The following is a 23,849-nucleotide window of genomic DNA, read 5'->3' on the forward strand; positions in this document are numbered from 1 at the left end:
GAGGGAGGGAGGGTCACAGGGGGGAAAAAGTGGGGAGCAGTTAACAAAACATCTGCCACAGTTTATTGTCACCCTGCAATCAAATGGTGACAACAGGGGAAAAGTGAGGAAAATTGCTGCCTATACTGTACACACAGTTGCTGACATATGGATACCAGGAACAATCAAGACAATTTTAGTACAGTTACTATAAACAGTTGAATTATTTTGAAAGACTTTTTTTAAAAATAACGTTGTTGTCACTTACCAGCTGCCAAGGAAACACAACACTGTTCTTTCTCATTTGTAATCTCATTCAGCCGATAGGGAACATCATGTAAGGAAGGAGACAGATCTGGCAGACAAGAATATTTTCCTATCCCACACATCTGGATTGACCCCAAGGAAAGGTGTTTAACAAATGTTGATCCATTCTGCACAAAGCTATAATTCAACATAATTAAGATAACTTTACATTCAGCAACACAGTCTATAAAATGTACTTTTGTTCATTTACAGAAGACTTGAGTATTATGCATAATAAAAATAATAATCAATGAGTTAATTTTAATATTTTGCATTAACCAATTTTGTCTGTAAGCTTTAATTTGTAAATCACTTTTTTCTCCAAAAGTGGGTGCCCACTTTTGTGTTAAATATTAATTTTTAATGCCAGTAGGAGTGTTTATGTCAAATACTTCCCTTTCCAGGACACAAAGGAGAAACAGAAACTAAAGATGAAACATATTTCAAGAACTAAGGAAAGAGCTCAGATAATGAAAGATATTTATCCGTGTTAATGAAGAAATGTTGAACAAGGCATCTGCATCATGTCTGATCTGTTATATTTTTTTTTTCCCCTGAACTTTAAAAGAACAATTGCATTTGTATTGAAATAACAGTAAAAAAAGTTTCTGAAGCCTGGCAAAGAAACAATGGCTTAAGGTTTCCTCCTCGTACTGCACAATGCCATCAGTAACCCTTGGTAGATATCTGAACTCTCAGTCTTTCAAACTACCACCATTAGAAAACTGATTTGATATTCACTACCAATTTTAGCCTTCTACATTGGACGAGTATGAAAATATTCAAATTAGACTGTCCAGCAGATAAAACTTAAAAGGTGCAAACATACAGAGGTGCCTCTATAGCTCTGACATGCCAAGCATACCTAGACATCTGACGCCATCCCACATCCAGAAGCGTTGTGTATGCACCCACTAATATGGCATCAAAGTAACATGGGATGAGGTAACGGGGAATTCTCTTTAGGTAGACAAACATAGCCTTCAACCATTTACCAACCTAATAAAACACAATATTATTAGAACTTGATAACACCAGCATTCAAAACCCAGTGCTTTCAGGATCCACCTAGTTAAAGTATTTGTTGCAGGTTTTGTACATTTATTACACTCAGGTTGTGCCTGACCACCTCAAACATGAGGTGAACTTCAGTTATTAACACCACCACTAGCATGCAACCATTCATATCTAAGTCATCCATGCTAGATAATTGTAGTAGAATTACTGTATCCTCCTGCTCCAAAATTTCAGCTGAGAAAGATGAACTCTAAGGAAAGTAGTAGTGAAAAATCTGTACTATGACATAAATGGACAAGAACATTAACTATATAAAGAGATGAGACTTTGCTAGTCTTGTAGCAAATATCTCAAGTTATTAACATTGAGTAGCAAAGAAAAGCTGCAACTCAAAAGACATCACTACAATCCACGTGCGGTTATGAGGTTTCTCTCTGCTTAAAAACACAGGACTGAAGAGATGAAGCTTGAGACCAGAGACAGAAAAATTATCAGAAGGCTAAATTAAGTACAGCCACTAGTGAAAATGACTGTGGTCGAGGACTTAGAAGTCTGGAGCTTCACCAGTGACACCACCTTGTGACACTGCAAAATGTTTGACACCTGGGAAGTATTTAGCTTCATTCCTTCTCGTAGTGTTACAGAACATCATGGCCACCTACTAGAACATCATTAAAGACTTAAATATTGCAGATGAAGAAAATATGTATCCATATATTATGGAAAGTTACTTATGTAAACAGTGAAATTATAAAGTTTAGTTTCATGTGACTTTAGTATAGCTATAGGTGCTTTGTTTTCTGCAAAATAGAATGAGACACCACAAACTGAGAACTCAAAATATACACAGAAAAAAAAAGCAGCAGTCTTTGAAGAGCAATAAATCTGGCAAGTATCAGACTAAGTTCCTTCCTAGAAAAGCTCGGTCTGAGGTCAGATTCAGCACTCACTTCAGTACATTAGACTGCTTTATATCACTACACTTGAATTCAGAAAAAAATGAAACAAGAATGCTAAAGCCTTTACTGTTACATCCATCATGTAAGCTACACAAATCAGGTCTTCATCTGTGAAATTAATAAAGCAATTGCCATGCAGGAAAATAAAACATGACAATGAAAGAAAAGGAGTGTATTACAATGCAGTTACACAGGTAACTTGAATGTCAGTATTTCCTGTCTTCTCAGTGCACGAATGTGCAATCTTACTATAACTGTACCATAGTTATACACGCCTCAGTAGTACTGAGGTCTCTTCTGAAAGTACTTACTTAAAAGAAATGGTCACCTCATTTTTATTTGAGGAAAAGTAACAAACAGGGAAGGATCCCTGCAGGCCTTTATGCAAGAGCTAACAACCCATTCATGCTGTACTTACTTTTCTCTTCACTTTTGTAGTCTATTCTTAAATAGAATTGAGGCATTAAAACATATTAACAGTTTAGTCCCTTAGAAGAAATTGCCTAGACAAGAAATATGTTAAAGACAGACTGAACTAAATATATATATATATATATATATATATATATATATAAAAATAATAGAAAAGGAAACAAACTAGTAATTTAAAACACCAAAGTCACCAAATAAATATTTTTACTCACTTCTGCACAGGCTCCTGAGCGTGAAATCAGACGATTACTGACATAATCAATCATCCAGTCTCCAGATCTTAAATTATCACAAAATGGATGACCCAAATCGTTCTTTGGTCTGATGTCTGCCATCACTGACATTAACCCTGCAGATACAAACCCAACAGTGTATTAATGGACACACCATTATCACAAGCAGCAATTACGATTCAGGAGGAAAAGGTAGACAGCAATAGATGCTTTAACTGGATTTAATTGTGTTACTTCTCCTGACTTGCAGAATTAGTTAGGGTACAGCTCAGTTGTATTTTCCTCACCATACATCCTAGACAGTTATGAAAATCGTTGAATAGCTAGCACGACGGAATTCATACATTTGGATATGTGATCAACATTCCTCAATAATCTAGTAATGCTGAGGGTTTAATTAATGTGACTTTTCACTAAAGGTATATGCTTTTTCTTTTTATTTTAAAAGCAAGCACATTGGTGTTAAAATACATATTGAAACTTAATTTTGCAGCCCTGAGTATCAAGACAGAGGGTTCTTGTTTCAGTATGCGATCTCCTGGGTACAAGAATGATTAGTATCAAGGTCAAGCAGAAAAAGCACCACCTTAGTGTTTTTTATCCAAACAATGTCACTAGCCATAAAACAGTACTAAGGCATCATCTAGACTGAGCAGCTCTACTTCACTTTTTTTCTTGACAGAAAAAAAGGATGCTGTAACTATTACCTTGGAGGCCTGCGTACTTCAGCGGTGACCAGTTTGGTATATTGTAACAACCTCCACCGTCTTCTTGTTCTTCTGACTCACACCTATACAGTACTTGATTTAGGTCAGCCAAAGTTAGTTTAGATGCAATACTGAAAAAATAGTGGAGAAAAAAAAATAAAACTCCAACCCGAAAAGCAGCATTAGCAAAGAAACAGCAAAAGGATTTCACAAACAATTCTAGTTTCAGATTTACATTAAAATGATCACATATACACAACTCTCTCACCACTTAATCTTGGAAATTAAGAGCCTGATTTTTCAGATGTTCTGCTCAGATGTTTCCCTATTTATTTATAAACACAGTATTAAGTACAAACTCTGAACAATCATACCCCAACACTGACATGCACTCCATGTTAGTCAGTCTACTTTAAGCAGCAATTACACTGACCACAAACAAAAGAGCCTGGGAAGTTTAAGTATTAACTCTGCTTAGTATTATACATATAAAGAGTATCTCAGAGGCTTTTATTGCACTCTGACAATACAAATACACCTGTGGTAACAAAAAAAAACATCTGCCCTTAAAGTGGGTTCCCACTGTAGCTCTCGGTTCTACTTCAGAAACTTAAAGAATACTCACGAAGAAAATAACGTTTTTAATATAGGCGCTGAATGATCATCAGGAAGACTTCCAGATTTAAAATGAGGGCTGAACTGGATCAAATGATTGCGGAGTACACCAACAGCCTCTTGTGCCTTTGGATCAAGGCTAACTCTGTAAATACAAATGTATAACTTGTAGAAATATAGCACTTCGAATAACTAGTCCCAAGTCTCAAACCAGAGAACCCTATCGTTCTATTTTAACTAACACAACCATTTGGCAATTATAATAACGTACCTGAACACTATTACACTTCCTGGCGTTAATCTTTCGAATTCTATTTCTTGAACAAATTCATTTGGGCCTTTTATGGCAGTTCCTGCTTGCTTTATAATTTTACTGTCTTTAATCTAAGAAAAGAAAACACATTTGCAACTGAAATTCACTGTTTTTTTTCTAATATAAAATATCACAAATTACAAAATATTACATCAGAACATGGGTGAAGGAGGCTAATTACCTGGATATGCTCTCTGAGTTCCACTGTGAAATTAGGTAATCCATTTATAAAATGTTCATCTTTTTTGTAAGGACTAGCAGTTCTCTCAATAGTCCTAGCCTCAAGTACTACTTCTTCTATTTTTCCTAAGAAAAGTTAAATCATGTTGTAGCTGTTAATATACTTTAAATGAAAAGTGATTCTTTTGAAAACATGAAGCAAACCTAGAACTAAAAGCCTAAATATTCAAGATACAAGTCTCTGTTGTACAGTTAAAGAACATCTAGAAGTGACAAAAACATGTGGGGAAGTGTTTTAAAATATCCTCTAAACATTTCTTACCAGTTCATTTGCTGTATTGTATTTAAAACTGCAATTTTATTATTTTTTAATAAATTAACCATAAAATCAGTCAACAATTAGTGAATTACAACCTGTCTTTTACTCATCACCAGCACTGCTGGTTTCCTTGTTATCTTTTTGGAGACTGTATTAGATTGGCTTCCAAACTGTGGCTACGGATGGTTTATCTTCTAAGTGAAACAACTTATTAATATTCAAATATTTTCTCTATCCTTTCAGTAATCTGCAAACTAAGGCATACAAGTCTTGCAGCCACTTGTGAACATCTTCACATATAACATGACTGACTTTAAAACAGGCACACACATGCACTGAAAGAATTGAGTATGCCTAAAAAGCCAGTTTGGAAAGCTTCTCTTCAGAAATATGTCCAGGTAATATGTTTACATTAACTTACACAAAGTTGTTAGGTAATATGTTTATATTAACTTACACAAAGTTGTTTCTCATTAAGACGTATTTTAAGCCCACAAAATAAGTCATATATAAGACACACTGACAAATAGGATGAGATTTTAGCCTTTTTTCCCCAGTATAGCACTTAATAAATAGTAACCCCCCCAAACAATTAACCATCTTGCTGTCAACTATTTCTTACCAGGTCACAAACAAGGCAGTAAACAAAACCACAATCTAATTGGGAGCCTACAGCAGGAAGCGTACTCAAGATGTATGTCTTTGAAAACGCTAAGCAAGATACATTTGCTATTACTTCTGGTGCATGTGTCTTAGTACAAATAATATGAGAGTTTTCAGTATATAATGCTTCTTTTGATTTTATGTGTTTTACGTTAAAACATACAGAATTAGAATAACTTGAGTTTTTTGTACACCTGCCATCTCTTGAAGAGAAATCTGATTACCTGGGATACACATTTCAGGTACTTCTTTACTGTAGAAGGAAGTTTTAGGATCCCTGAAGGCAGTTCGACTTACAGCCACAACAGACTGGTGTGTGTTAGGGCAATGTCTTGTCACTGCCACTATATCTTCATCAACTTGATCTACGTACACCTAGAAAAGACACACCATTGCAACTGTGCTCACTCAGAACATAAATATGGAGAAATTGCAGTGTTACCCTCACTTCTTGCCTGATTAAAGCCTTTAGCCCCCAGCTCCTGATGCAGCCTGTTTATGGCCAGCCTTCCTGAAAGAATTCCTGTTTGGAAATTTACTTCACCAGAAGCCAGGTGTGCTGCTGGATTCCACTTTGCATAAAACCTTTCTTCCGATACTACAGAGATCTGTAAAGAAATTAAGATTTAAGCAAATATGAGCTACTCTGAAAAACAGCTGGAGGTCTCAACTATATAATCAATTCAAATTTCATATGAACTTGGGCAATCTGAAGTAATGCCAGCCAGTAAACTGCTTGAGATTTCAAATAAACAGTTAAAATCTATGTCCTAGGACAAAGTTTACATTTTCAAAATTAACTTAGGAGTTAAACTGTAGACACATACCTGGTGTGGCACTAGTTCGTCATAGCCTTTGGTGCTTCCTGTAGCACAGCATGCCATGGAAACAATCATTGCACTAGGAAGAGCATCATATGCTGATCGGTGCTACATTTAAAAATAAATAGGCAATAAACAGTGAAACAAAGATATAATTCATCCCTCCCCATTCAGCATACAGAAGATATACTCAGTTTAACAGAGGAATTGCTATTCACATGATCATAATTTTCTCAATCACAAAAGATACTAATGCACTAACAAAAGCAACCTCAGAGAAACCCTCAAAAACAAGCACTCCAATTCCCACCATTCTCTCCCACTCGTTCCTGTAAAACAGGAGCTTAGGAGAACACGTTAACAAGCAGAGACAGAACCACTTATAGTAGCTGGAATGAAAGAATCAACACAGCTTTAAGTAGCTTTACGTACTTTTTCCCTTGAAAGACAGAAGCTTGAATGTCAGAGGGAGTTGTTATAAAATTTTTTTCTGTGCATGAAAACTTGAAGATCTGAAATATGCTCTTCCTAAATATCGCTCAGGAAGAACATCCAGATTGCACCACGCCCTCCCATGGTTCAGAAATATCAATTCAGAAAACATTCAATGTAAACATGGTTTTTTTTTTGTTTAGGTGCTCACCTGAATTGGACATTCATTATCATGCGTAATATCCATAAACAATGCATGAGCAATAGCTGGCATCAAAGGCCTCAAACGTGGCTGAACAAAAGAGCCAACAGGTTCACCTCCAAAACGATAAACTAACCTTCCCTCTTCATGGCTATTATAAGCAGTCATTGCCTCTAAAGAACAAAATACGTAAGTGTTTGCATAAGAGTAACTACCATAGAGTACATCATGCACAAAGATGTTAATGCAGCATTTGACAGTTGTTATTTTACTCACTCACAAGAAAAAAAAAAACAAAACAAAACCAAAAAACAATCACATAACTATATTCTCCAATGTGGATCCATAACCTTGGAGTATTCCATTTACTATAATATATTAAGGTATAAAAAGCTAAGGGAGAAAAAAAAAAAGGAGAGGAAAAGCAGAGATCTAAAACTGTTTCTCGTAGGCTTTAAGAAACGTGACATAACTCAGACATGATGCATCACCTGCATAGTAGAACTGTGCTATAACTTTTTTCTCTCACTAGAATAAGAGTGAAATATTTAACCTGTAAACTAATGCAGGATGTCTCCTCTTATCTTACAGCTAGTACTGTATTTTTTGCTGAGTAACAAAAAGTTGTAATACAAAACCTGTACTTCCCATTACATGGTGTATGAAATTAAGAGTGCATAATCCAGAAGAAACCTCTGGCTTGGAAAAAGCATGTCATCTATAATCTCTCTTTGGAAAGAGACCACACACGCAGCAAGCCTACCTCTTATTAAGGAGGTAATGCCCAGCCTATTCACAAAGATATTGTCCAGCTCCTCATTTCCCGTGAACAGTTCAGCCACTACATACAAATCGGCTCGCAATTTTCTAGCTGTGTCCAGCATGTACTGCAAAAAGCACAGCCAAAAAAGCCACAAAAAGGGGAAAGGCAGATATAAAAAAGGACAAGTTTCAAAGCTAGGCAAGGATTGGACAATAGGAAAATGCCATGCAGCAAGGACAAACAGAAAGCCAAAAGTAAGGAACAAAAAAGTTGTTACACAGAAGAGGACACACAAGCATAAGGAAAAATCAAGAATCAGCATAGAACACAGGAGAAGTTAAACAGAAAACAAAGAAGAGATAATAGCATAAGCAAAGAACACAAATACGTAAGAAAAACAAAAAAAAGCATAACAATGTTAGTTTCACATTAAAAACTCCAAACCACACATGACAATCCTACATAATTTTCAATTGCTTATTGTACCTCTAATCAGGCTCGTAATTCCCAGTCGGTTGACAAAAACATTGTCAATGTACTCACTGCCCGTGAAGAGTTCAGCTATCACATAAAGATTAGGTCTGACTGATCTGGCTGTTGCTAGCATCTCCTACAGATCATAATACATTTTTAATACAAGAAATCCATTGTCAGCTTTGTATATGTAATCATTAACATGTCTTAATCAAACATAAATGAGTTATTCATATATGCAGTTCATTAAAAAAAATATCCATAATAGGTAAGATTCATAAAACCATCTTTATATTTTACAGAAATTATGTAAGGACTGAGAAATTCCCTGAAGACTTTAAGCTAATTATAACTTTCTTTTCAAACAAAATTGCAACTCAAAATGCAAGAACAAAGGTTGAATAAAAGAGATACCTCTTAGGGTAAGAAATCTGAGTAGGAGTTCAGATTAAGCCTTTGAAGTTACCATTCCAAAAACAGTAGCAGTAAATAAAAAGACAGTAGAAGTTTTGAACTGGCTGCATTTAAGAGCCACTTTTTGTGGGCAAATCAACATGTTTTAGAGAGCTCTCCATAGATTCAGGTAAGCTCTGTAACCAAGCTGAAACTAAGCACTAATGAGTTGCACAACTTGAATCTATTAAAAGCTAATTTACCAAATAAGTACAATTTCTGGATGTAGTCAGCTCCATGGTAAACAATAAGCACTATTTCAGCTAAATTGGAGAAATAGAAGATACAATGGCTACACCACTCTAACTGTTTTAAGTAGCTGAAACCCTATCTAAACATCACCAGTCAAAACTTGGCTTATGCTAAGAGAAGATTCATTCACACCTGAACTCTGCCATGTAATCCTGCAGATTTTGTCACAACAATGTAGAAACTTATTTCACAGACAGAACCTGCTTTATGGCAAACATGATTAATTTTGCGTACCTCAGCTACATGAATTGGTGTTGAGTGGCAGTTGTCAAGACGAACACCATGGAAGTATTTGGCAGTGATTTCAGTGTATTTTTTCATATGTGCCCAGAGGTACGGACAGTCTTCAGGTTTATTACCATAACGTAGTTTCACACTGTCTCCCCAACAAATAAGCTCTCTTCTCAAGTAAACATTTGAACCTGTAAGAGAAATTCACTGTAGTGTGTGTGTGTGTGTATATAGATAGATAGATAGTATAGACCATGCACCAAAGTTAGTAAGTGGTATTTCATCTTCTACTGCTGAAGAGCAAAAAGCCACTGTGATGAAGAGTAAAAACTGTAACAATAACCACATCAACTCAATCTATATGCCCTACGCTTATGTATAATTTCAAACTACTTCAAGGGAATATTTAACTCCTACAGTGATACCGAAATAATTCTTCAGATTGAAATAAAATTCCTTTTAATTCTTGAAAGTAGTATCAAAACTGTACTTGAGAAAAAGAAAAAAAAAAGCAACAAACAAAGGAACAAAATCCGCAGTCTCATTGTTTATCCTGGCCAAACTTAAGAAAAGCATCTCACTGTGTTACCATAAATAAACTGCCACAGCTGCAATTTAAAATTTTATGTTGTTATCGGTCGACTGCAATGCTGTAAGGCAAGGTTCCAAAGTACCCATGCAGACAGGCCACTTAAATGGAAAAAGTCTCTAAGTAATTTTGTGTGTATGAAAATATTTATCCTCTATCTAATCTAGTTTTCTATGCTATTTTTCGCCTTCTTTTTGACACAATCAATAAAAAAAAGTTTAAATCCGAGTTTACCTGTAATATACTTACTGCACATAATATACTGAAGGAGATTTAACTGGACAATCAGTCACGTCTAAAAAGTTACTTCTGTCCTATATAAATCATATATTTGGCAATGGCAGTAATATAATTTAAAAACCAACCAACCAACCTCACCAAACCCCCATGTTATTTTCAGTGTAGTGTTCAGGCACAACCACGGAATTGTCAATCATCAGACCCCACATAAGAGAAATACCTTTATCTTCAGCCATCAACCTTTTGAAGGTCTATTTATATTCCTGTTATGTAAACCCGATCAAAGCACAAACAGGCTCAGCATCACTCAGGACAGGCAATACAGAGCTACTCCATTGCTATCTGCTACTCCTAGACCAGCTATAAAGATGCATCACCACAGTTATTTCAGTGGTTGAACCTTGAATTCGATCAGGAAACTGGTTCAGCCGAAAAGTAATCCTGCCTTAGCAAAGAGATTATTTTTCAGCCAGACTAATTTCCTAAGCTCACAATGGACACTGAAGTGATTTGGCCTACAAAATGAAAGACGTACAAGAGCGAGCAACTAGTAAGCAAAGAGCAGGGATTTTAAGTCACCACTACTTCCAAAAACATTCACTTAAGCAGAGCCTAACTTTTATCTTTGCTAATGACAACATAGCTACATGGACAGAAAAATTGGCTTTGGATGTACGCCATGATTATTTTATGGGCCATTTACAGGACTGGCTGCATTTGTTTTGCAATTTATGTATTTGTGCCCTTATGTTTCATGTTTTCACACTGTATTGTCAGCTACGATAATGTGTGGTATAAAACAAAGGTATAACACAAACATAAAGCACTCAAAAAGCTGTAGACAAATTAAGAGAGAAAACTCAGTAATGGAAGTTAAGTATGCTAAGTGAAGCCAGCGACTGAAGGAAAAAATACAAGTCTCTGCTCAGAAGAAATGGCAATTAGCTGAAAGGCAAATGAACAAAAACACCCTTGAAATATCTATTATCTTCATCCGTGTGAAAGAGAAAAAAAAAAAAGTAAATAAAAAGCAGCGAAAGGGCTGTAGAATGTTTTGGAGAAATCAGGTGTTTGCTAACTCGCAGTCACTCTGGAGCATCAATCAGGTTAGCTTCTGAATGAGATGCAACAAACTCTAAAATATACTTTTTAAATTAGAACTGAACTGGCCTTTGTTTGATTCAGTTTACTAAGTGAATAACTACTCTGAAAACAAGAGTTATCAACCTTGCCTTTTTTTTGGATATCAGCAGAGTATGAATACAATATTTTAGTGAATGGTGAATTCATACGCTATCTTACTTCCACAAGCAATCTGCATACTTAGCTTGGATTAATTGCATGATCTCTTGACTGCCACTGGACCTCTCAAGGATCCAGTTTTTGCTCACTAATACATAAAATACTGTCCACCTTTTTAATGCATTAGTTTTCTGCCACATTGTCATTGTCTTATGGAAATGCCCATGAGCAGTGGTATTGCAACAAAGCACAAAGTAAGCAAAGAGAATGACAGAAGTGAGGAAGCAGGATGCCCCCATTTCAGTGGCATAAAGTTGATAATTTGCCTATCAAATCTTGCAAAACTAACTCAACTCCCAATTCTTACAGTTGTTCTGTATGCTGAAGGGCAGATAAAAGTGCTATGAACTGACTGTCTGCTGTTCTGCAGCTTCACAGAAATACAACTGGAAAAAAGACAGATTAAGTAAAATCTTTTTTGCTTTGGCTAGAATATCAAAAGGTTTATAAGATGATTCAAAATTATTTTACAAACCTGGTTCTGCAAAGTTTCTAAGAGGATCATCTCCCATAACCCAGCCATTATGAGCCATAAAATAACAGGCTTTATCCGGTTGATTTATCATAGTTTCTTCTTCCTGAACAGTCAGCTCTTTGAATGGGTAAGTAAAATACCTATGGAATAGACAAGCTATTAAAAAATGAAACAACACAAACACATAATGTAACCTAAACTGAAATTATTTATCTTTGAAATTAAAATATCTGCTATGAAGTGACTTGTAGATAAAACAGCTATTAAAATAAGCAGCTGCTAGACTAGAAATGATGGGGAGTTTTCTATTTTATAGCATGCCTGAAGGAGGAAGGACAGGTGTTGCCACTATTATCTTGGTGTCAGCTGGTAGTGTGAGATTAGAGCGCCAGCTCTTCAAATACACGAATGGCATCAAGTACATCAAACTTGAAAGGCGCAAGCTTCCCTAGTTCCACCTGTCTTCCACCTACAAGAGCAATTTGCACTATGTAAGGCTTCCATGTGCTCTGAGCACTGTTTCATGCTCTCCGGTCACATTTGTTTACTAAACAGTTATCACTGTTGTTTAAAAAAGATAGTCAATGCATTGAGTGGCATTTGTACCCAAGAAAGAAAGCATAGGCCTGTACAAATAAATATATATTTTAACAAACTTTGGACTCACTTTACCTAGATATGTTGTAATACTTTAAAAAAAAAAAAGCCACAACCCAAACAGACAACAAACAAAATTCAACAACAATAATACCTGGTAACTAAAGGATGTTTTCTACTGATAGGACCCTTCTTAGGACCATTACCAGCCAGTCGTTCATAAACCACAGTCCCCACAAGACAATTGACAGCCTAGAAATAATTAAACCATGCATTATCATAATGCCTTCATTTGTCTGCAATTTAAAAAAAATCAGCATTAAGACACAGAAATTATAAGACCTGCTCTTGATGGTGATTTGTTTGTCTGTACTGTTCGGCATTCAGTTCCTCAACCCTCTTGCGAAACCAGTTACAACATTCTTCTATTGCAGCTGGGCCATTACTTAGCAGGAGGACATTAAAAGCAGAGAACAATTAGAATAATTTATTTTTGAAACATGCAATATACCTAACGAAAAGAAATGAAAAATCAAACTTTTCCCATCTCTGAAAATAATTTCATTTATTTGGTTTTGCAAATTTAACTTCATTTTTGATTTTAATTTGTAAGCAATAGTACAATACCTGTGTGGTATGAATGTTGCCAATGCTATATTCATATCTACAGTACAACCAAGTCGTCTGTAATCAGGGTCCTGAACTATCTGAAGATGCTGATTTGGATCGGATTTAGTGCTCATTTTACCTAAGAAGAAGATAGAAAAGAGTATTCATAAAGTAAAAACAGGAATTACATTTAAAACATATACAACTTTTATGCTTCTAGCATAAGCAACATATGGGTAGATAAAAGCTTTGAAGGGGTACAAAATCTTCAAAGGCTTTACTAGCCCTCAAAGCATTCTTGTATGCTTAAATCACCACGGTAGATTTCTCACATAGCAAAATATGGGATTATTTGGTTTTGCAGATTACTGTTAAGTCTACCTATAAATAAATAATCCACATGCTTTGGCAACATACCCTTTCTTTACCTTGCGTTAGAAGGGCTTTAAATTGCTGCACAGCTTTGTTAACATCCACTTGGAAAAACTCCCATAGTTTAATTTTTGGATATATATCTTCCCAAATTATTTTACGGATGCACTGTAAAAAAAAAATTATGTTAGATAATAACATTGATGATGAATATAATTATGAAAAGCTAAGTGCTTGTATTGGTTGTTCAGAAAAAAACAAAATTTCAGGAGTAAAGTGTTATTTAATTAACTATATCTGCAAAGTATACATCATTTTTTGTGCGCTTCCACACCCTTAGAAATATTGAAGGTTTATTCAGCTATTTATAGCATGCATTAGTTTGTACTTAGTTCTCATTCACTTACATTCAGGTGATTATCGTTTTCAATCAAGGGAGGGACCCCTTTGGCAATACACTTTCCATCAGCCACCATACAGGTCAGGTGCCACAGAGCTCTATCCAAGACCCACGCTGGCTTCAGGTGAGGAGAATTCACAAGGTTATAGCCACACTCCGGATGCATCCTGAGCCATTCACTGTTAGTGGCTTATTTGAGAAAGGGCATGGGGGGGAAAAGTAAGTACATAAGCTGAACACTCAGCTGTTTTGTACAAACATCTTAACACCAAGAATTTAAGGTACTATGGTACGTATAGCTAGTTCACATTTCGACTAAAGTTTTCCATACCAACAGAAAATCATGTCTTATGCAGAGGTATGCATCACTGATAGCCATTTGTTTTGCAACAAATACAGTTGCAGAGAAACTTTCTGTTAGTTACATAAAAAAATGCAATAGTATGACCAGTTATAAGACAGTAAATAAAACAAACAAAAAAACCACAATGTACTTTTCTTGCAGGAAATACATCAAGTAATGGACATTAAATGTTTTGTGTGTTGAAGGCCAAACATATATCCCAAAGCAACCTTTATAAACAGCTTAGGCTATCTTATTCTTCAACTCTATCAGATGCTAAAAACGTACAGCCAGACAGCACGACTGCACACACACACAGACCAAAAAATAATTAATGAAAAATGTAGTTAAATGGGCTTTTAAGAAAGAATTAGCGGTGACACTGTCGTGTACATAATCAGAAGTGGTACCAGGGAGGCTCGCACAGGAAGATGAGTGCACTGCCTGGTGTGGGCAAATGGAACACTAGTTCACATCCAACACTGTCTCTATTTTCTAAACTTTCCCTGTAGCATCAACAAGTACCAGAAGATACGCTGAACATTGAAAATTAACTCAAAGAAGGTAAGGAACCTTCACTAGAAAATGAGTGCGATATTCTAATATAGACAGTAGTGTGACTGCAGCAGTACAAGTAGATATATACATAGCGAGAATTTTTATTTTGGAAGTACGGCAATGAAGGAAAAAAAAATCCTCAAAAGTTAATATCAATTTTCTGGAACTGTTCTAAACATTGTTTAAGAGAAAATAGTCTTCATATATTCTTTTGAATGAATCTCAGCAATTGAAAAACTAAATGTTAAAAAAATAATGGCATGTGTAAGAACAAGAAAAAATTTACCAAGGTTTTACAAGGTTCTTTAGAAACAGAACACATCTTATTATTGCAATGTTTTAGAAAAACAGTGAAAAATATAAGTAGTACTTCACACAAGCAAAAAAAAAACCAAAACAAAACAAATGATTATATTTGAAACATGAAGAAACGGCCATTAGTGTGTCCAAAATTAAAGCAGGACAATTAACACCTAAACCCCAAGTTTGTTTAGTTCAAAGAAATTCAAACAAAAACATCAAATGGAAATAAATGAGTGTACTCTCTCAATCTGTAGTACGAACAGCTCTTCCGAACACCCTCTTACATTACATCTCAAGACCATCATGAACATGGCAAAATTCTATATTTATAAGGTCAAACCATTTGTGGAAATTAATATCTTCATGGTTTAAATGCCACCTACAACTAAAACCATCATACTTATTTTGAAGTTACATAAAGCAATAAGAAGCTGTTAAAGGCTGTTCTAGGCCAGCTAGATCCCCCTTCTCCCTTTTTAAAAATATATATACTACCTCTACTACTCCATTTATCTAGCAAGACCCATGATTTTCTACAAAGGACTTTCATGAGTAAATACAAGGAATTCTAAAGAGTCAATATATTATTTAAATCTAAGATGTTATCATTAAAAAAAAAAAAATAGAAAAAAAAAAAAAAAGAGTCAACAGGCCTTCCCCTAATTCTGGTATGGAACAGAATGATGTTTTCTGATCAGAAGATAAGCTCCAATGATTCACAATATAACACACACACAAAAATCTAATTCTGCCAAAAAAAAAAAAAAAGAGAAGACTGAAATATCACTTGTGATTACATCTGTTACAGCTAGGGAGAAAATACAGGAAAGTATAAAAACATGGAAATATTATGATGAGGAATTACAGAAAGCAATTTCTAAAATTCATTACATTCTTATTTAAAAGAGTAATTTCACATTTTTCAAATCACTAATTCATAGTTCTATAATTTAAACAGAAACTTAATATTATGATGCTCACTGCCCAGGACGTTTTTTTCCCCCCTCCCCTTTACGAAGCTGAGAAAGGGTGGTGTTTGATGCTATTAGTCAAGTGCTTGGAAATGGGAGTTACTCAAGTGTTAAGTTGCAATTAGACAACAGTAGCCTTTTCTGAAAGATAAGGTAGATACAATTTATTTCTGTTTATTACTTTATATGATTTATTACAGCTACTGAAAGCTCAGAAAATAATAAAAACCCCTCAACTCTCCTTTTTCTGTCTCCTGGTAAAAAGCAAATGCCAGCCAATACAGCATTTTTGGTTTTATAGCTGCACAGAGATGTTAACATCAAAACCCGATTCCCACCGTTCTCTACTATGCAAGTGGTCTGTTCTCCAGCCTGGCGTGAAAACCAAACACCTCCACTCACCCATTTATTGCTGCCAGCAAGCTGGCTGACTGTACCCCAGGAGCAGAGGGGAAGCATTGCCATTTCTGTACAGTCGTCACAGCCAGAAAGCAGAAACTACCAACAGATACAACCACCATAAACTGAGGGCTCATGGGCTGTACAGTTACCGGCATTACAGGATTTACTGTGAGACACCTTAAGCTTTTAATGCAGACATACTGCAGAATTAATAACTATGTGCAAGTATCCATAATCTACTCACAACTGACTACACATTTTGTGTCTTTTATATTCAAATACTTCTATGAAACATGTTTTACAACTAAATCATTCTAATGTGCAGGAATTAACTAATTTAACTACTAGGAATTACTGTTCAATTAACATACAAAAAAAGAGGTAAATTGCCATCTAATCAAGATCCAGACAAAACTCCCCCTGAAAACTATTTGCCTATTTTCTTATTTCAAAAGCCCCCAAAAAAGCTCCACAGGCATATACAACTTTATTGTTTACTCAGACATTTATCAATGTATCTTTCTGCTTATGCTAAATTTGGTATTTAACGAAGTTTGGTGTCAGCTGTAAATCAAGAAGTCTTGGTTATAAACCTAAAAGTGTTAGAGAAGTTCCAGGCGGGAAAGAGGAGGAATAGAGTTTGAAAGCAGGAAACAAAGCCGTCAAGGATACATTGCTTAATGACACAAGTCAGTACCACAGCCATTCGAATATTTCTGTCCTGTTAAAAGAGACTTCTAAACAGCCTTTCACCACAGTAAAAATGTTTAGTCATCCATCCCAATAAAGATTACTTTGAACTCTGAATGTAAACTGAAAAAGTCCTTCTACAAATATAGCTAATTAATGTGACATTTTCCTTCTCAAATATATTTTGGAGTCTAATAATTTGACTTTGTTATTTCCGTCCATAAAAACATCCTCCTTGGTAGCACACAAATATACACAGTAAAAAGATAACAGGATCTCAAGCACGTATGAGAGAAACTGAACACCCAGTTGGTAAAGTGCAAGAAATTTTTTGTCCAAAATTGGGAGAATGTTTAAAAGCCCAATTCCCTCAGACACGTAGCCAATAACTATACTTAGTAACTTTGCAACAAACAGACAGGACAAACAACAGGGCCCACACTGCATTGCAGACTGATTGGACAGGAATGTTTGGCAGCAGTCAACACCAAAGAACTAAAGCAAATAAAGCTTGAAACTCACAGATAGCTGTGGTTAAGGTTTCTCAAAGGACTGTAACATCAAGATAATCATGTGTTGTATTCTCTGCTACAAGAATGCTAATTATTCTGATCGTTAGGATTACAGCACAAGATGAAAACTGCACTGTAAACATCAACTCATCGCCCAAATAATCAGCAAAATTATGAATGATGAAGTACTATGATTTAAATTTCATCAGATCATACTGAAGAAAAGCCACTGTCCCTCAAGCAATTAAGTAAAGCCTTCAATGCGCTGGCATTTTCTATGCCTAATAAAAAATGAACCAACCCACCCCAAACACAAAGCTATCTTTTTTCTTCTCCTTTCCCCAAAGACCGAGCTGTAACATTTCCTTCATTGCTTAATCCTACCCTCTTGTCCCTATTCTTTTTGTTGTCCAAATTAGAGCACTTTTAAGCAGCTACAAGAGTAACACCCTGTTTAACAATAAAATACTCAGTTTATGTCCACCAAATGATTCATGATGCATATGCCATTCACTTATGTGGGAGCTGCACACTGCAGATCATAAAAATAAGCATATTATAAAAAATAGACACATGCACAGTTCATTAATTCTAAGACTGGCTCTATTCATTCAGTAACAATACCAAATTCTTTTACATCTGTTATGGAAACACATCAGTTATAATTGTAAAGAGCTGTCCAAGATTTGAGAAATTCAACGGCAAAGACAACTAAGTTGCTTAAACCAGCTACTAAAAGATGGGTTCAAGAGGGAAAAGTTAAGGGAAATAATTAAATATAATCACGGGACCCATCTGGTAATTAATACACACAAAAATCATACCAGTATGATTGTAGACTACATCTGTGATGCAAAGCATATTCCATTCATTTTTCATTTTTTCCACAAGCGCTCCTATATCACTCCAAGTGCACTTTTTATCACGGCTTGAAAATTCCGGATTTACTTCTAACTGATCAGCCAATGAATAACACGATCGAGACAGTCCAAGCTTCTGCAGTGGTGTAAAATGAATCATGTTGTAACCTAGGTAGTAAGAAGCCATTTATTTAGTACTTAAAGCTAGTGTTTGGAATAACCAGTGTAAATTAATCTGAATTGTCCCCTTGAAATTCTACGTAACACAAGCTTTAGGAAAAAAAAAAAAAATCAAAAAAAAAAAAATATCACACTGTCAGTTCTACAAACGTCCAAGTCTATCCGAAGTCAAAGCCATAGAACAAAAGTGGTCTCCTGTATTAGGAAATCCCTGAATTTTTGCACCTTTTATGTGTATTTGCATTACCTGTTTCTTTTGCAACTTTAAGCCTGTCTTCCCACTCATGAAACGGTCCCAGACACTTAGCAAGGAACGTCTGGAGTGTAACACAATCCAAAGGTAACACATGATTATCGGCTCCCACATGCAAAATAGGATCCACAACTATGTAACCTCCACCACTTTTTTCATTCCTAGGAAAAAATAATTCTCATTGGTATAGTAAACACCCAATGTACCATTCAGTTTCAGAAAGAGAATCCAACAAGCACAGCTATTTCAAGAACAGCAGCTGGGGGGAGGTGGGGAACAGGACAGCAGGACACCTGAAGAAATTAGGAAACTCTGAAGAGATCCTCACCTCTTAGGCGGCATCATCTCTACCAGACTTACAAGAATACAACTGGGATACAGAGCTTTAAATGCTCTGCAAAAGTGAGATACCTTTGTTATATTCTGAGACAGAGTACTGGTTCCTCCTTTTAGGATATGGAAAGCAAGAAAGCAAGCATGACTCCCCATCTTTTATACAAACACCTCCATTTGGAGCACCCTCCTCCAGAAGAGACCTGAGCTAAGTGCCCTTTAAAGCCTCAGGGAATTTAACCACACATCTTCCTGAAACTCAGAATACCACACTACAGTCAATCCAGGTACTGGCACTCACTTCTGCACTTCTGTTGAAGCAAATGAGGAAGTAAAGAATGCGAAGTAAAGAATGACAGAACTTCTGTGCTAGAAAGATAGAAAGCAATCTTCAAAGTTGATGAAGAAAGTAGAAATTAATCATTCAGATACTCAGGATGCTGATGACTTAAACTTATAAAAATGGCTTGCCTTTCCAACACTCACAGAAAACTGACCAACTTTGTCCTGGATATTCTCCAGAATATTTTTTGCATCAGAAAGTATTAAACAACCATCACAGCTACTGTCTTTCATTAGCAGGTTCAGATAGGCCCCATAGTAGCAATTTGAAAAAATGACTGGAAAAAGTGTGTTTATTCTTCACCGTGATTTCTTCAGGTTAAAATGTAAACCAAGGGACAGACTGCACTTGGCTGCAAGTATAGAATTTCACTTACCCAAGACTAAAATAGTACTGGTATGATCCAGAAATCTGGAGATCCAGCTTGCAGTATTTATCAGAGTCATCTTCTTTTCCTGTGGGATTGTGCCATGACAGCGTCCTGAACTTGTGGCGATCAAATACTTCTCCAGAAGCTGGATAATTTGTGTACACAGTAACGGCTTTGCCTTGAAGAGTTGGGCCCAAGCGGAACTGTAGCTCGAAACCTCAAGGAAGAAAGATAAAATCACGTTATCAGGAGAACTAGATATTTCTATTCTGTAATTACAAACCATATTTTGATATTATGTTAAGAAGAAAGTGCATCAACATATTCACCAAGAGTTTGAGCAGAATGGTGTATTTCTATGGCATCATCTCTCCCCACTTCACTAACATTTTTCTTTGCACACTTTACATATAGTTTTCCTTTACTTATGTGGTACTATTCAACTCCTTTCCAATTTGTTCCTCTTTGCTATACAAGAGTCTTTAAATAAAACACAGCAAAACACCAGGATCGTCAGACTACATACAATTTTATGCAGATTTTGGATTATGTACTATTAAAGTATTTAGGTTTACCAAGTGTATATATTAAACAGACCCATGAAAAATCTGGAAAATGCAGAAATACATTTCAAAACAGGAAATATTTCAAATCCCTTCATTCTCCATTGAGACTTCACTAAACAATGGTACATTCCTTTCGCTTTTAACTGTAAAATGAAATGCACTTGTGTGTAATCTACAATGAAGAAACAAATTGTTAAACTTTCAGAAAGCTCAACAAACCAAAGGGAGTTTTGTATATGTGCTGCAGGTCACATGCACATAGAAAGAACAGCATTTAGGCTTAAGATACCCATGATAATGAGAACAAAATTAAGTTGAAATATTAGGACCTCAAACCATACTGAAGTCTGTTCAGCTGGATATGAAAAATTCAGTTTAGTCAACAGGTTTCAAAATAGGTTTCTACTTGCATATATGAGGGCCACCATCATGTGCATGGCTAATTACATGGTCCTTTCAAGTGACCAAAACAGGTGTGTTTGCACAATAACTTCTACTAAATGACATGCCAGTCATGTAGTTATATGTGGTGAGATGCCCGCTGGCCCTAGCAGTCCACAAAATTTGGAGTAAAAGAAACCTGAATATTTGTAAAAAGAGAAAACTATTAAAACACAGATAATTAAAGTGTGAAAAAACTGAACAATGACAAGTTCCAGTATCTTGAGCTGAAAAATAAGCCACTTGCTTATTAAGTAGAATCATGGGGACTCTAATAGCAGATTTCAATATCTGAGTACATTCAAACGCAAGTCTCACCAAGCTCAGAGTTTGTCTTATTAACATAATCACCACTGCACCAAACACCACTATATAAAGCATTGCTTTTAGGATATGGATGTCTGTCAGGTAAACTGAAGCTCATTTGACTGAAACCAAAAACAAAAAAAAACCAAACAACTTTTACCAAAAAATCAACACTTTCGGAAGGTTAAGTACACTCTCCTCAGCAGCATCCTGACATTACAGGGATTACTAAAATTAGAGCACAGGGATATATGCCATTGATATCTTATTTCCTGTAACAGTTACACTGACAACAGGAATGCTGTGCTCAAAATTAGCTATGCCCTCTCAGAGACTGTTACCAACAGAGGCACTTTAAATGTTTGATAGCCCCACACTTCTATGTGACTCCTTCCAATAAAATGTACACAACTGGAAGGATAAGTTATAAAAGGAGACTAGGGTCAACTCTGCACTTGTTCACTAGTGACATTTTCTTAGGTTACACTGTCAGAGAAACTTGAAATCAATATAGAGATAATTCTTTTTCTCAAAAATCAAAACCTTGTTCCTCTACCAAAGTACTTTGATATTAGGTTCCTAGATCAGTAGCATAAAGTAATAAGACCCGCAAAATTTCATGAGTAATAAAAATTGTTGTATCATTCAAAATGGTTTCTAAAGACAATGGCTTTAGTTTTATGGTCTGAATTTGCTGAGCAGCATAATAGTGGACCAATTAGTAGTCTGAGTTTGTTGTCCTTTTTTTGGCAAATAGACTGAAGAACACTTTCAGAGAGAAATAATGTCAAGCTCTCAAAAACATGCAGCCAGAATACTAACATAGCACAGCTACAAGAAATCTGACAGGCAAGATAAGCTTCAGGAGGAGCTAAAGATCCCATATTCTAAAATATTATCTCAGAGTTTTCAAAGTGTTACTAATACTGATACATCTCAAAATAATAACATTAAAGATAGGGTGCTGCATAACACATTGCAGATAAATACTAGAGAGCTTGACTTATGAGGGCAGGTTATAAAAGGAAAGGGCCTAAAAACCGCTTGGCACTTTGTTCCCATGCAGACTGACGGCTCCCAGCCCATCTGCTCTCCATTTCTCAAGGGTTTTATCTGTCAGACCAAACTGCAACTGGAGCCTATAGAGCCCTGCAGTCGAAGCAAGCATGTCAGAAGTTATTAAACACTGAAACAATAAAAATAAATAAAAATAAACAAAAACACAAACAAATGACCACCACGGCAGGCTGAGCTCCCTTTCCATCGCTACCCGAAGAAGGTGGCAAGCTCCCGGCCATTCCCTCTCAGCCGGCTCCGAGGGTTCCTCGCCGAGGAGCAGGAGGCCGAGGAGGCGGCCGCCCCGGACCCACCTTGTTCCAGCCTGAAGAGGGTCTTGTCCAGCTTCTCCATCTCGCCGAGGTGCAGCAGCCGCGTCTCCTTACCGCTCGGCATGGCTGCGGCCGCCGGCCCGGCGCTGCTCCCGCGCCAGGAGACTCACTTCGGGGAGGGAGAAGCGAGCCCTGCCGTGAGGAACAGACAAAAACCCATAGGTCAGCGGGGACACCCGCAGACGGCGGCCGCTCGGGAACGCCTCAAGCCGCCGGTCTCGCTTACATGTTCCGCAGCCCCAGGGGAGAGAGACGAGGCGCTGCAGAGCGGGGACACGGGTTCGAGGCAGCTGTCAGGAGGCGCCCGGCCCTTCCCCGGCCGGGGACCGCCGCCGGCAGCACCCTGGAGCAGCACCCTGGAGCAGCTCCCCGTCCCACAGCGCGACCCGGCCCGCAGCCAGAGCGGCGGAGGTGCCCCCGGCCCGAGCCGCCCCGGGGGGGGAGCCTGACACCTGTCACTCTCCCCGCTCGCCCCAGCGCTGCCGGGAGTCACCGCCAGGCCCCTCAACACCGCCCTGCCTCTGCGGGGAGCGCTGCCCGTCTCAGCCGCCCCACCATACTCACAAGCGGGCCCGGAGAGCGGCGGAGGCGCAGCTGCCCGGGGACGGTGACAACTGCCGAGGCCGAGCGCAGCCGGGGCGGGGGCTGGAGCAGCCCGTCTGTCCTCGCCTGGGCTCGCCCCGGGCTGGGCCGACCGGGCGGGCGGGCAGCCACGCACTCGCCAGCAGCCGCGAGCCACTCGGCGGCACCGCTCTTTAACTCCCCTTTTCTTGCTTTTATCTGAAACAAACTTTATTGGTTCCGCCGCGGCCGCGCACGGAGACGGGCGGCGTCTGCTCAGCTCCCGCGAGAGCGCAGCGCCCGCCCGGGCCAGGATGGGCCTGCCCCGCCCCGCCCCTGCCGGGCCCGCCCCGCGCCGGGAAGCGCCCCCCGAGGGAGCGGTCGCCTCGGAAACCACCGCTGTCCCCGGCGCTGTAGCGGCGCTGAGCGAGCCCCGAGTCCGGGCCCCGGACACCTCCGGCTTTCGGGGAGCGCAGGGCGGGGGTGCCTTATCCGCCTGGCTTTGCCGCAGAACCCACCAGCGCCTTTACACAC

The 23,849-nt window shown here is 37.7% G+C and overlaps 1 protein-coding gene across 3 annotated transcripts in view; it reads right to left on the bottom strand.

Annotated features, from left to right (window-relative positions):
* The window catches only part of AGL (amylo-alpha-1, 6-glucosidase, 4-alpha-glucanotransferase), a 34,975-nt gene extending 11,386 nt beyond the window's left edge, over positions 1-23,589 (bottom strand). Inside the window, exons 1-24 of one of the 3 annotated variants that reach the window (XM_065072505.1) lie at positions 23,319-23,589; positions 22,737-22,886; positions 20,060-20,270; positions 19,002-19,168; positions 18,539-18,742; positions 13,943-14,124; positions 13,592-13,703; positions 13,182-13,302; positions 12,897-12,999; positions 12,709-12,806; positions 11,958-12,097; positions 9,355-9,542; positions 7,942-8,065; positions 7,188-7,351; positions 6,551-6,652; positions 6,179-6,331; positions 5,948-6,098; positions 4,743-4,867; positions 4,520-4,632; positions 4,259-4,393; positions 3,634-3,764; positions 2,906-3,042; positions 1,151-1,284; positions 248-423 (exon numbers count right to left, since the gene is read on the bottom strand). In XM_065072505.1, the coding sequence (XP_064928577.1) occupies positions 248-423; positions 1,151-1,284; positions 2,906-3,042; positions 3,634-3,764; positions 4,259-4,393; positions 4,520-4,632; positions 4,743-4,867; positions 5,948-6,098; positions 6,179-6,331; positions 6,551-6,652; positions 7,188-7,351; positions 7,942-8,065; positions 9,355-9,542; positions 11,958-12,097; positions 12,709-12,806; positions 12,897-12,999; positions 13,182-13,302; positions 13,592-13,703; positions 13,943-14,124; positions 18,539-18,742; positions 19,002-19,168; positions 20,060-20,270; positions 22,737-22,818 (3,253 nt within the window). In that variant the 5' untranslated portion in view covers positions 22,819-22,886; positions 23,319-23,589. Of the gene's footprint in view, positions 1-247; positions 424-1,150; positions 1,285-2,905; positions 3,043-3,633; positions 3,765-4,258; positions 4,394-4,519; positions 4,633-4,742; positions 4,868-5,947; positions 6,099-6,178; positions 6,332-6,550; positions 6,653-7,187; positions 7,352-7,941; positions 8,066-8,427; positions 8,552-9,354; positions 9,543-11,957; positions 12,098-12,708; positions 12,807-12,896; positions 13,000-13,181; positions 13,303-13,591; positions 13,704-13,942; positions 14,125-18,538; positions 18,743-19,001; positions 19,169-20,059; positions 20,271-22,736; positions 22,887-22,980; positions 23,166-23,318 lie in introns of those variants that run through there. The other 2 variants (XM_065072502.1, XM_065072504.1) reach the window with 2 other exon arrangements.
* Between the last annotated feature and the right edge of the window lie 260 nt (positions 23,590-23,849).

This window comes from Columba livia, chromosome 8 (genome assembly GCF_036013475.1).
Source record: "Columba livia isolate bColLiv1 breed racing homer chromosome 8, bColLiv1.pat.W.v2, whole genome shotgun sequence".
Lineage (NCBI taxonomy): Eukaryota > Metazoa > Chordata > Aves > Columbiformes > Columbidae > Columba > Columba livia.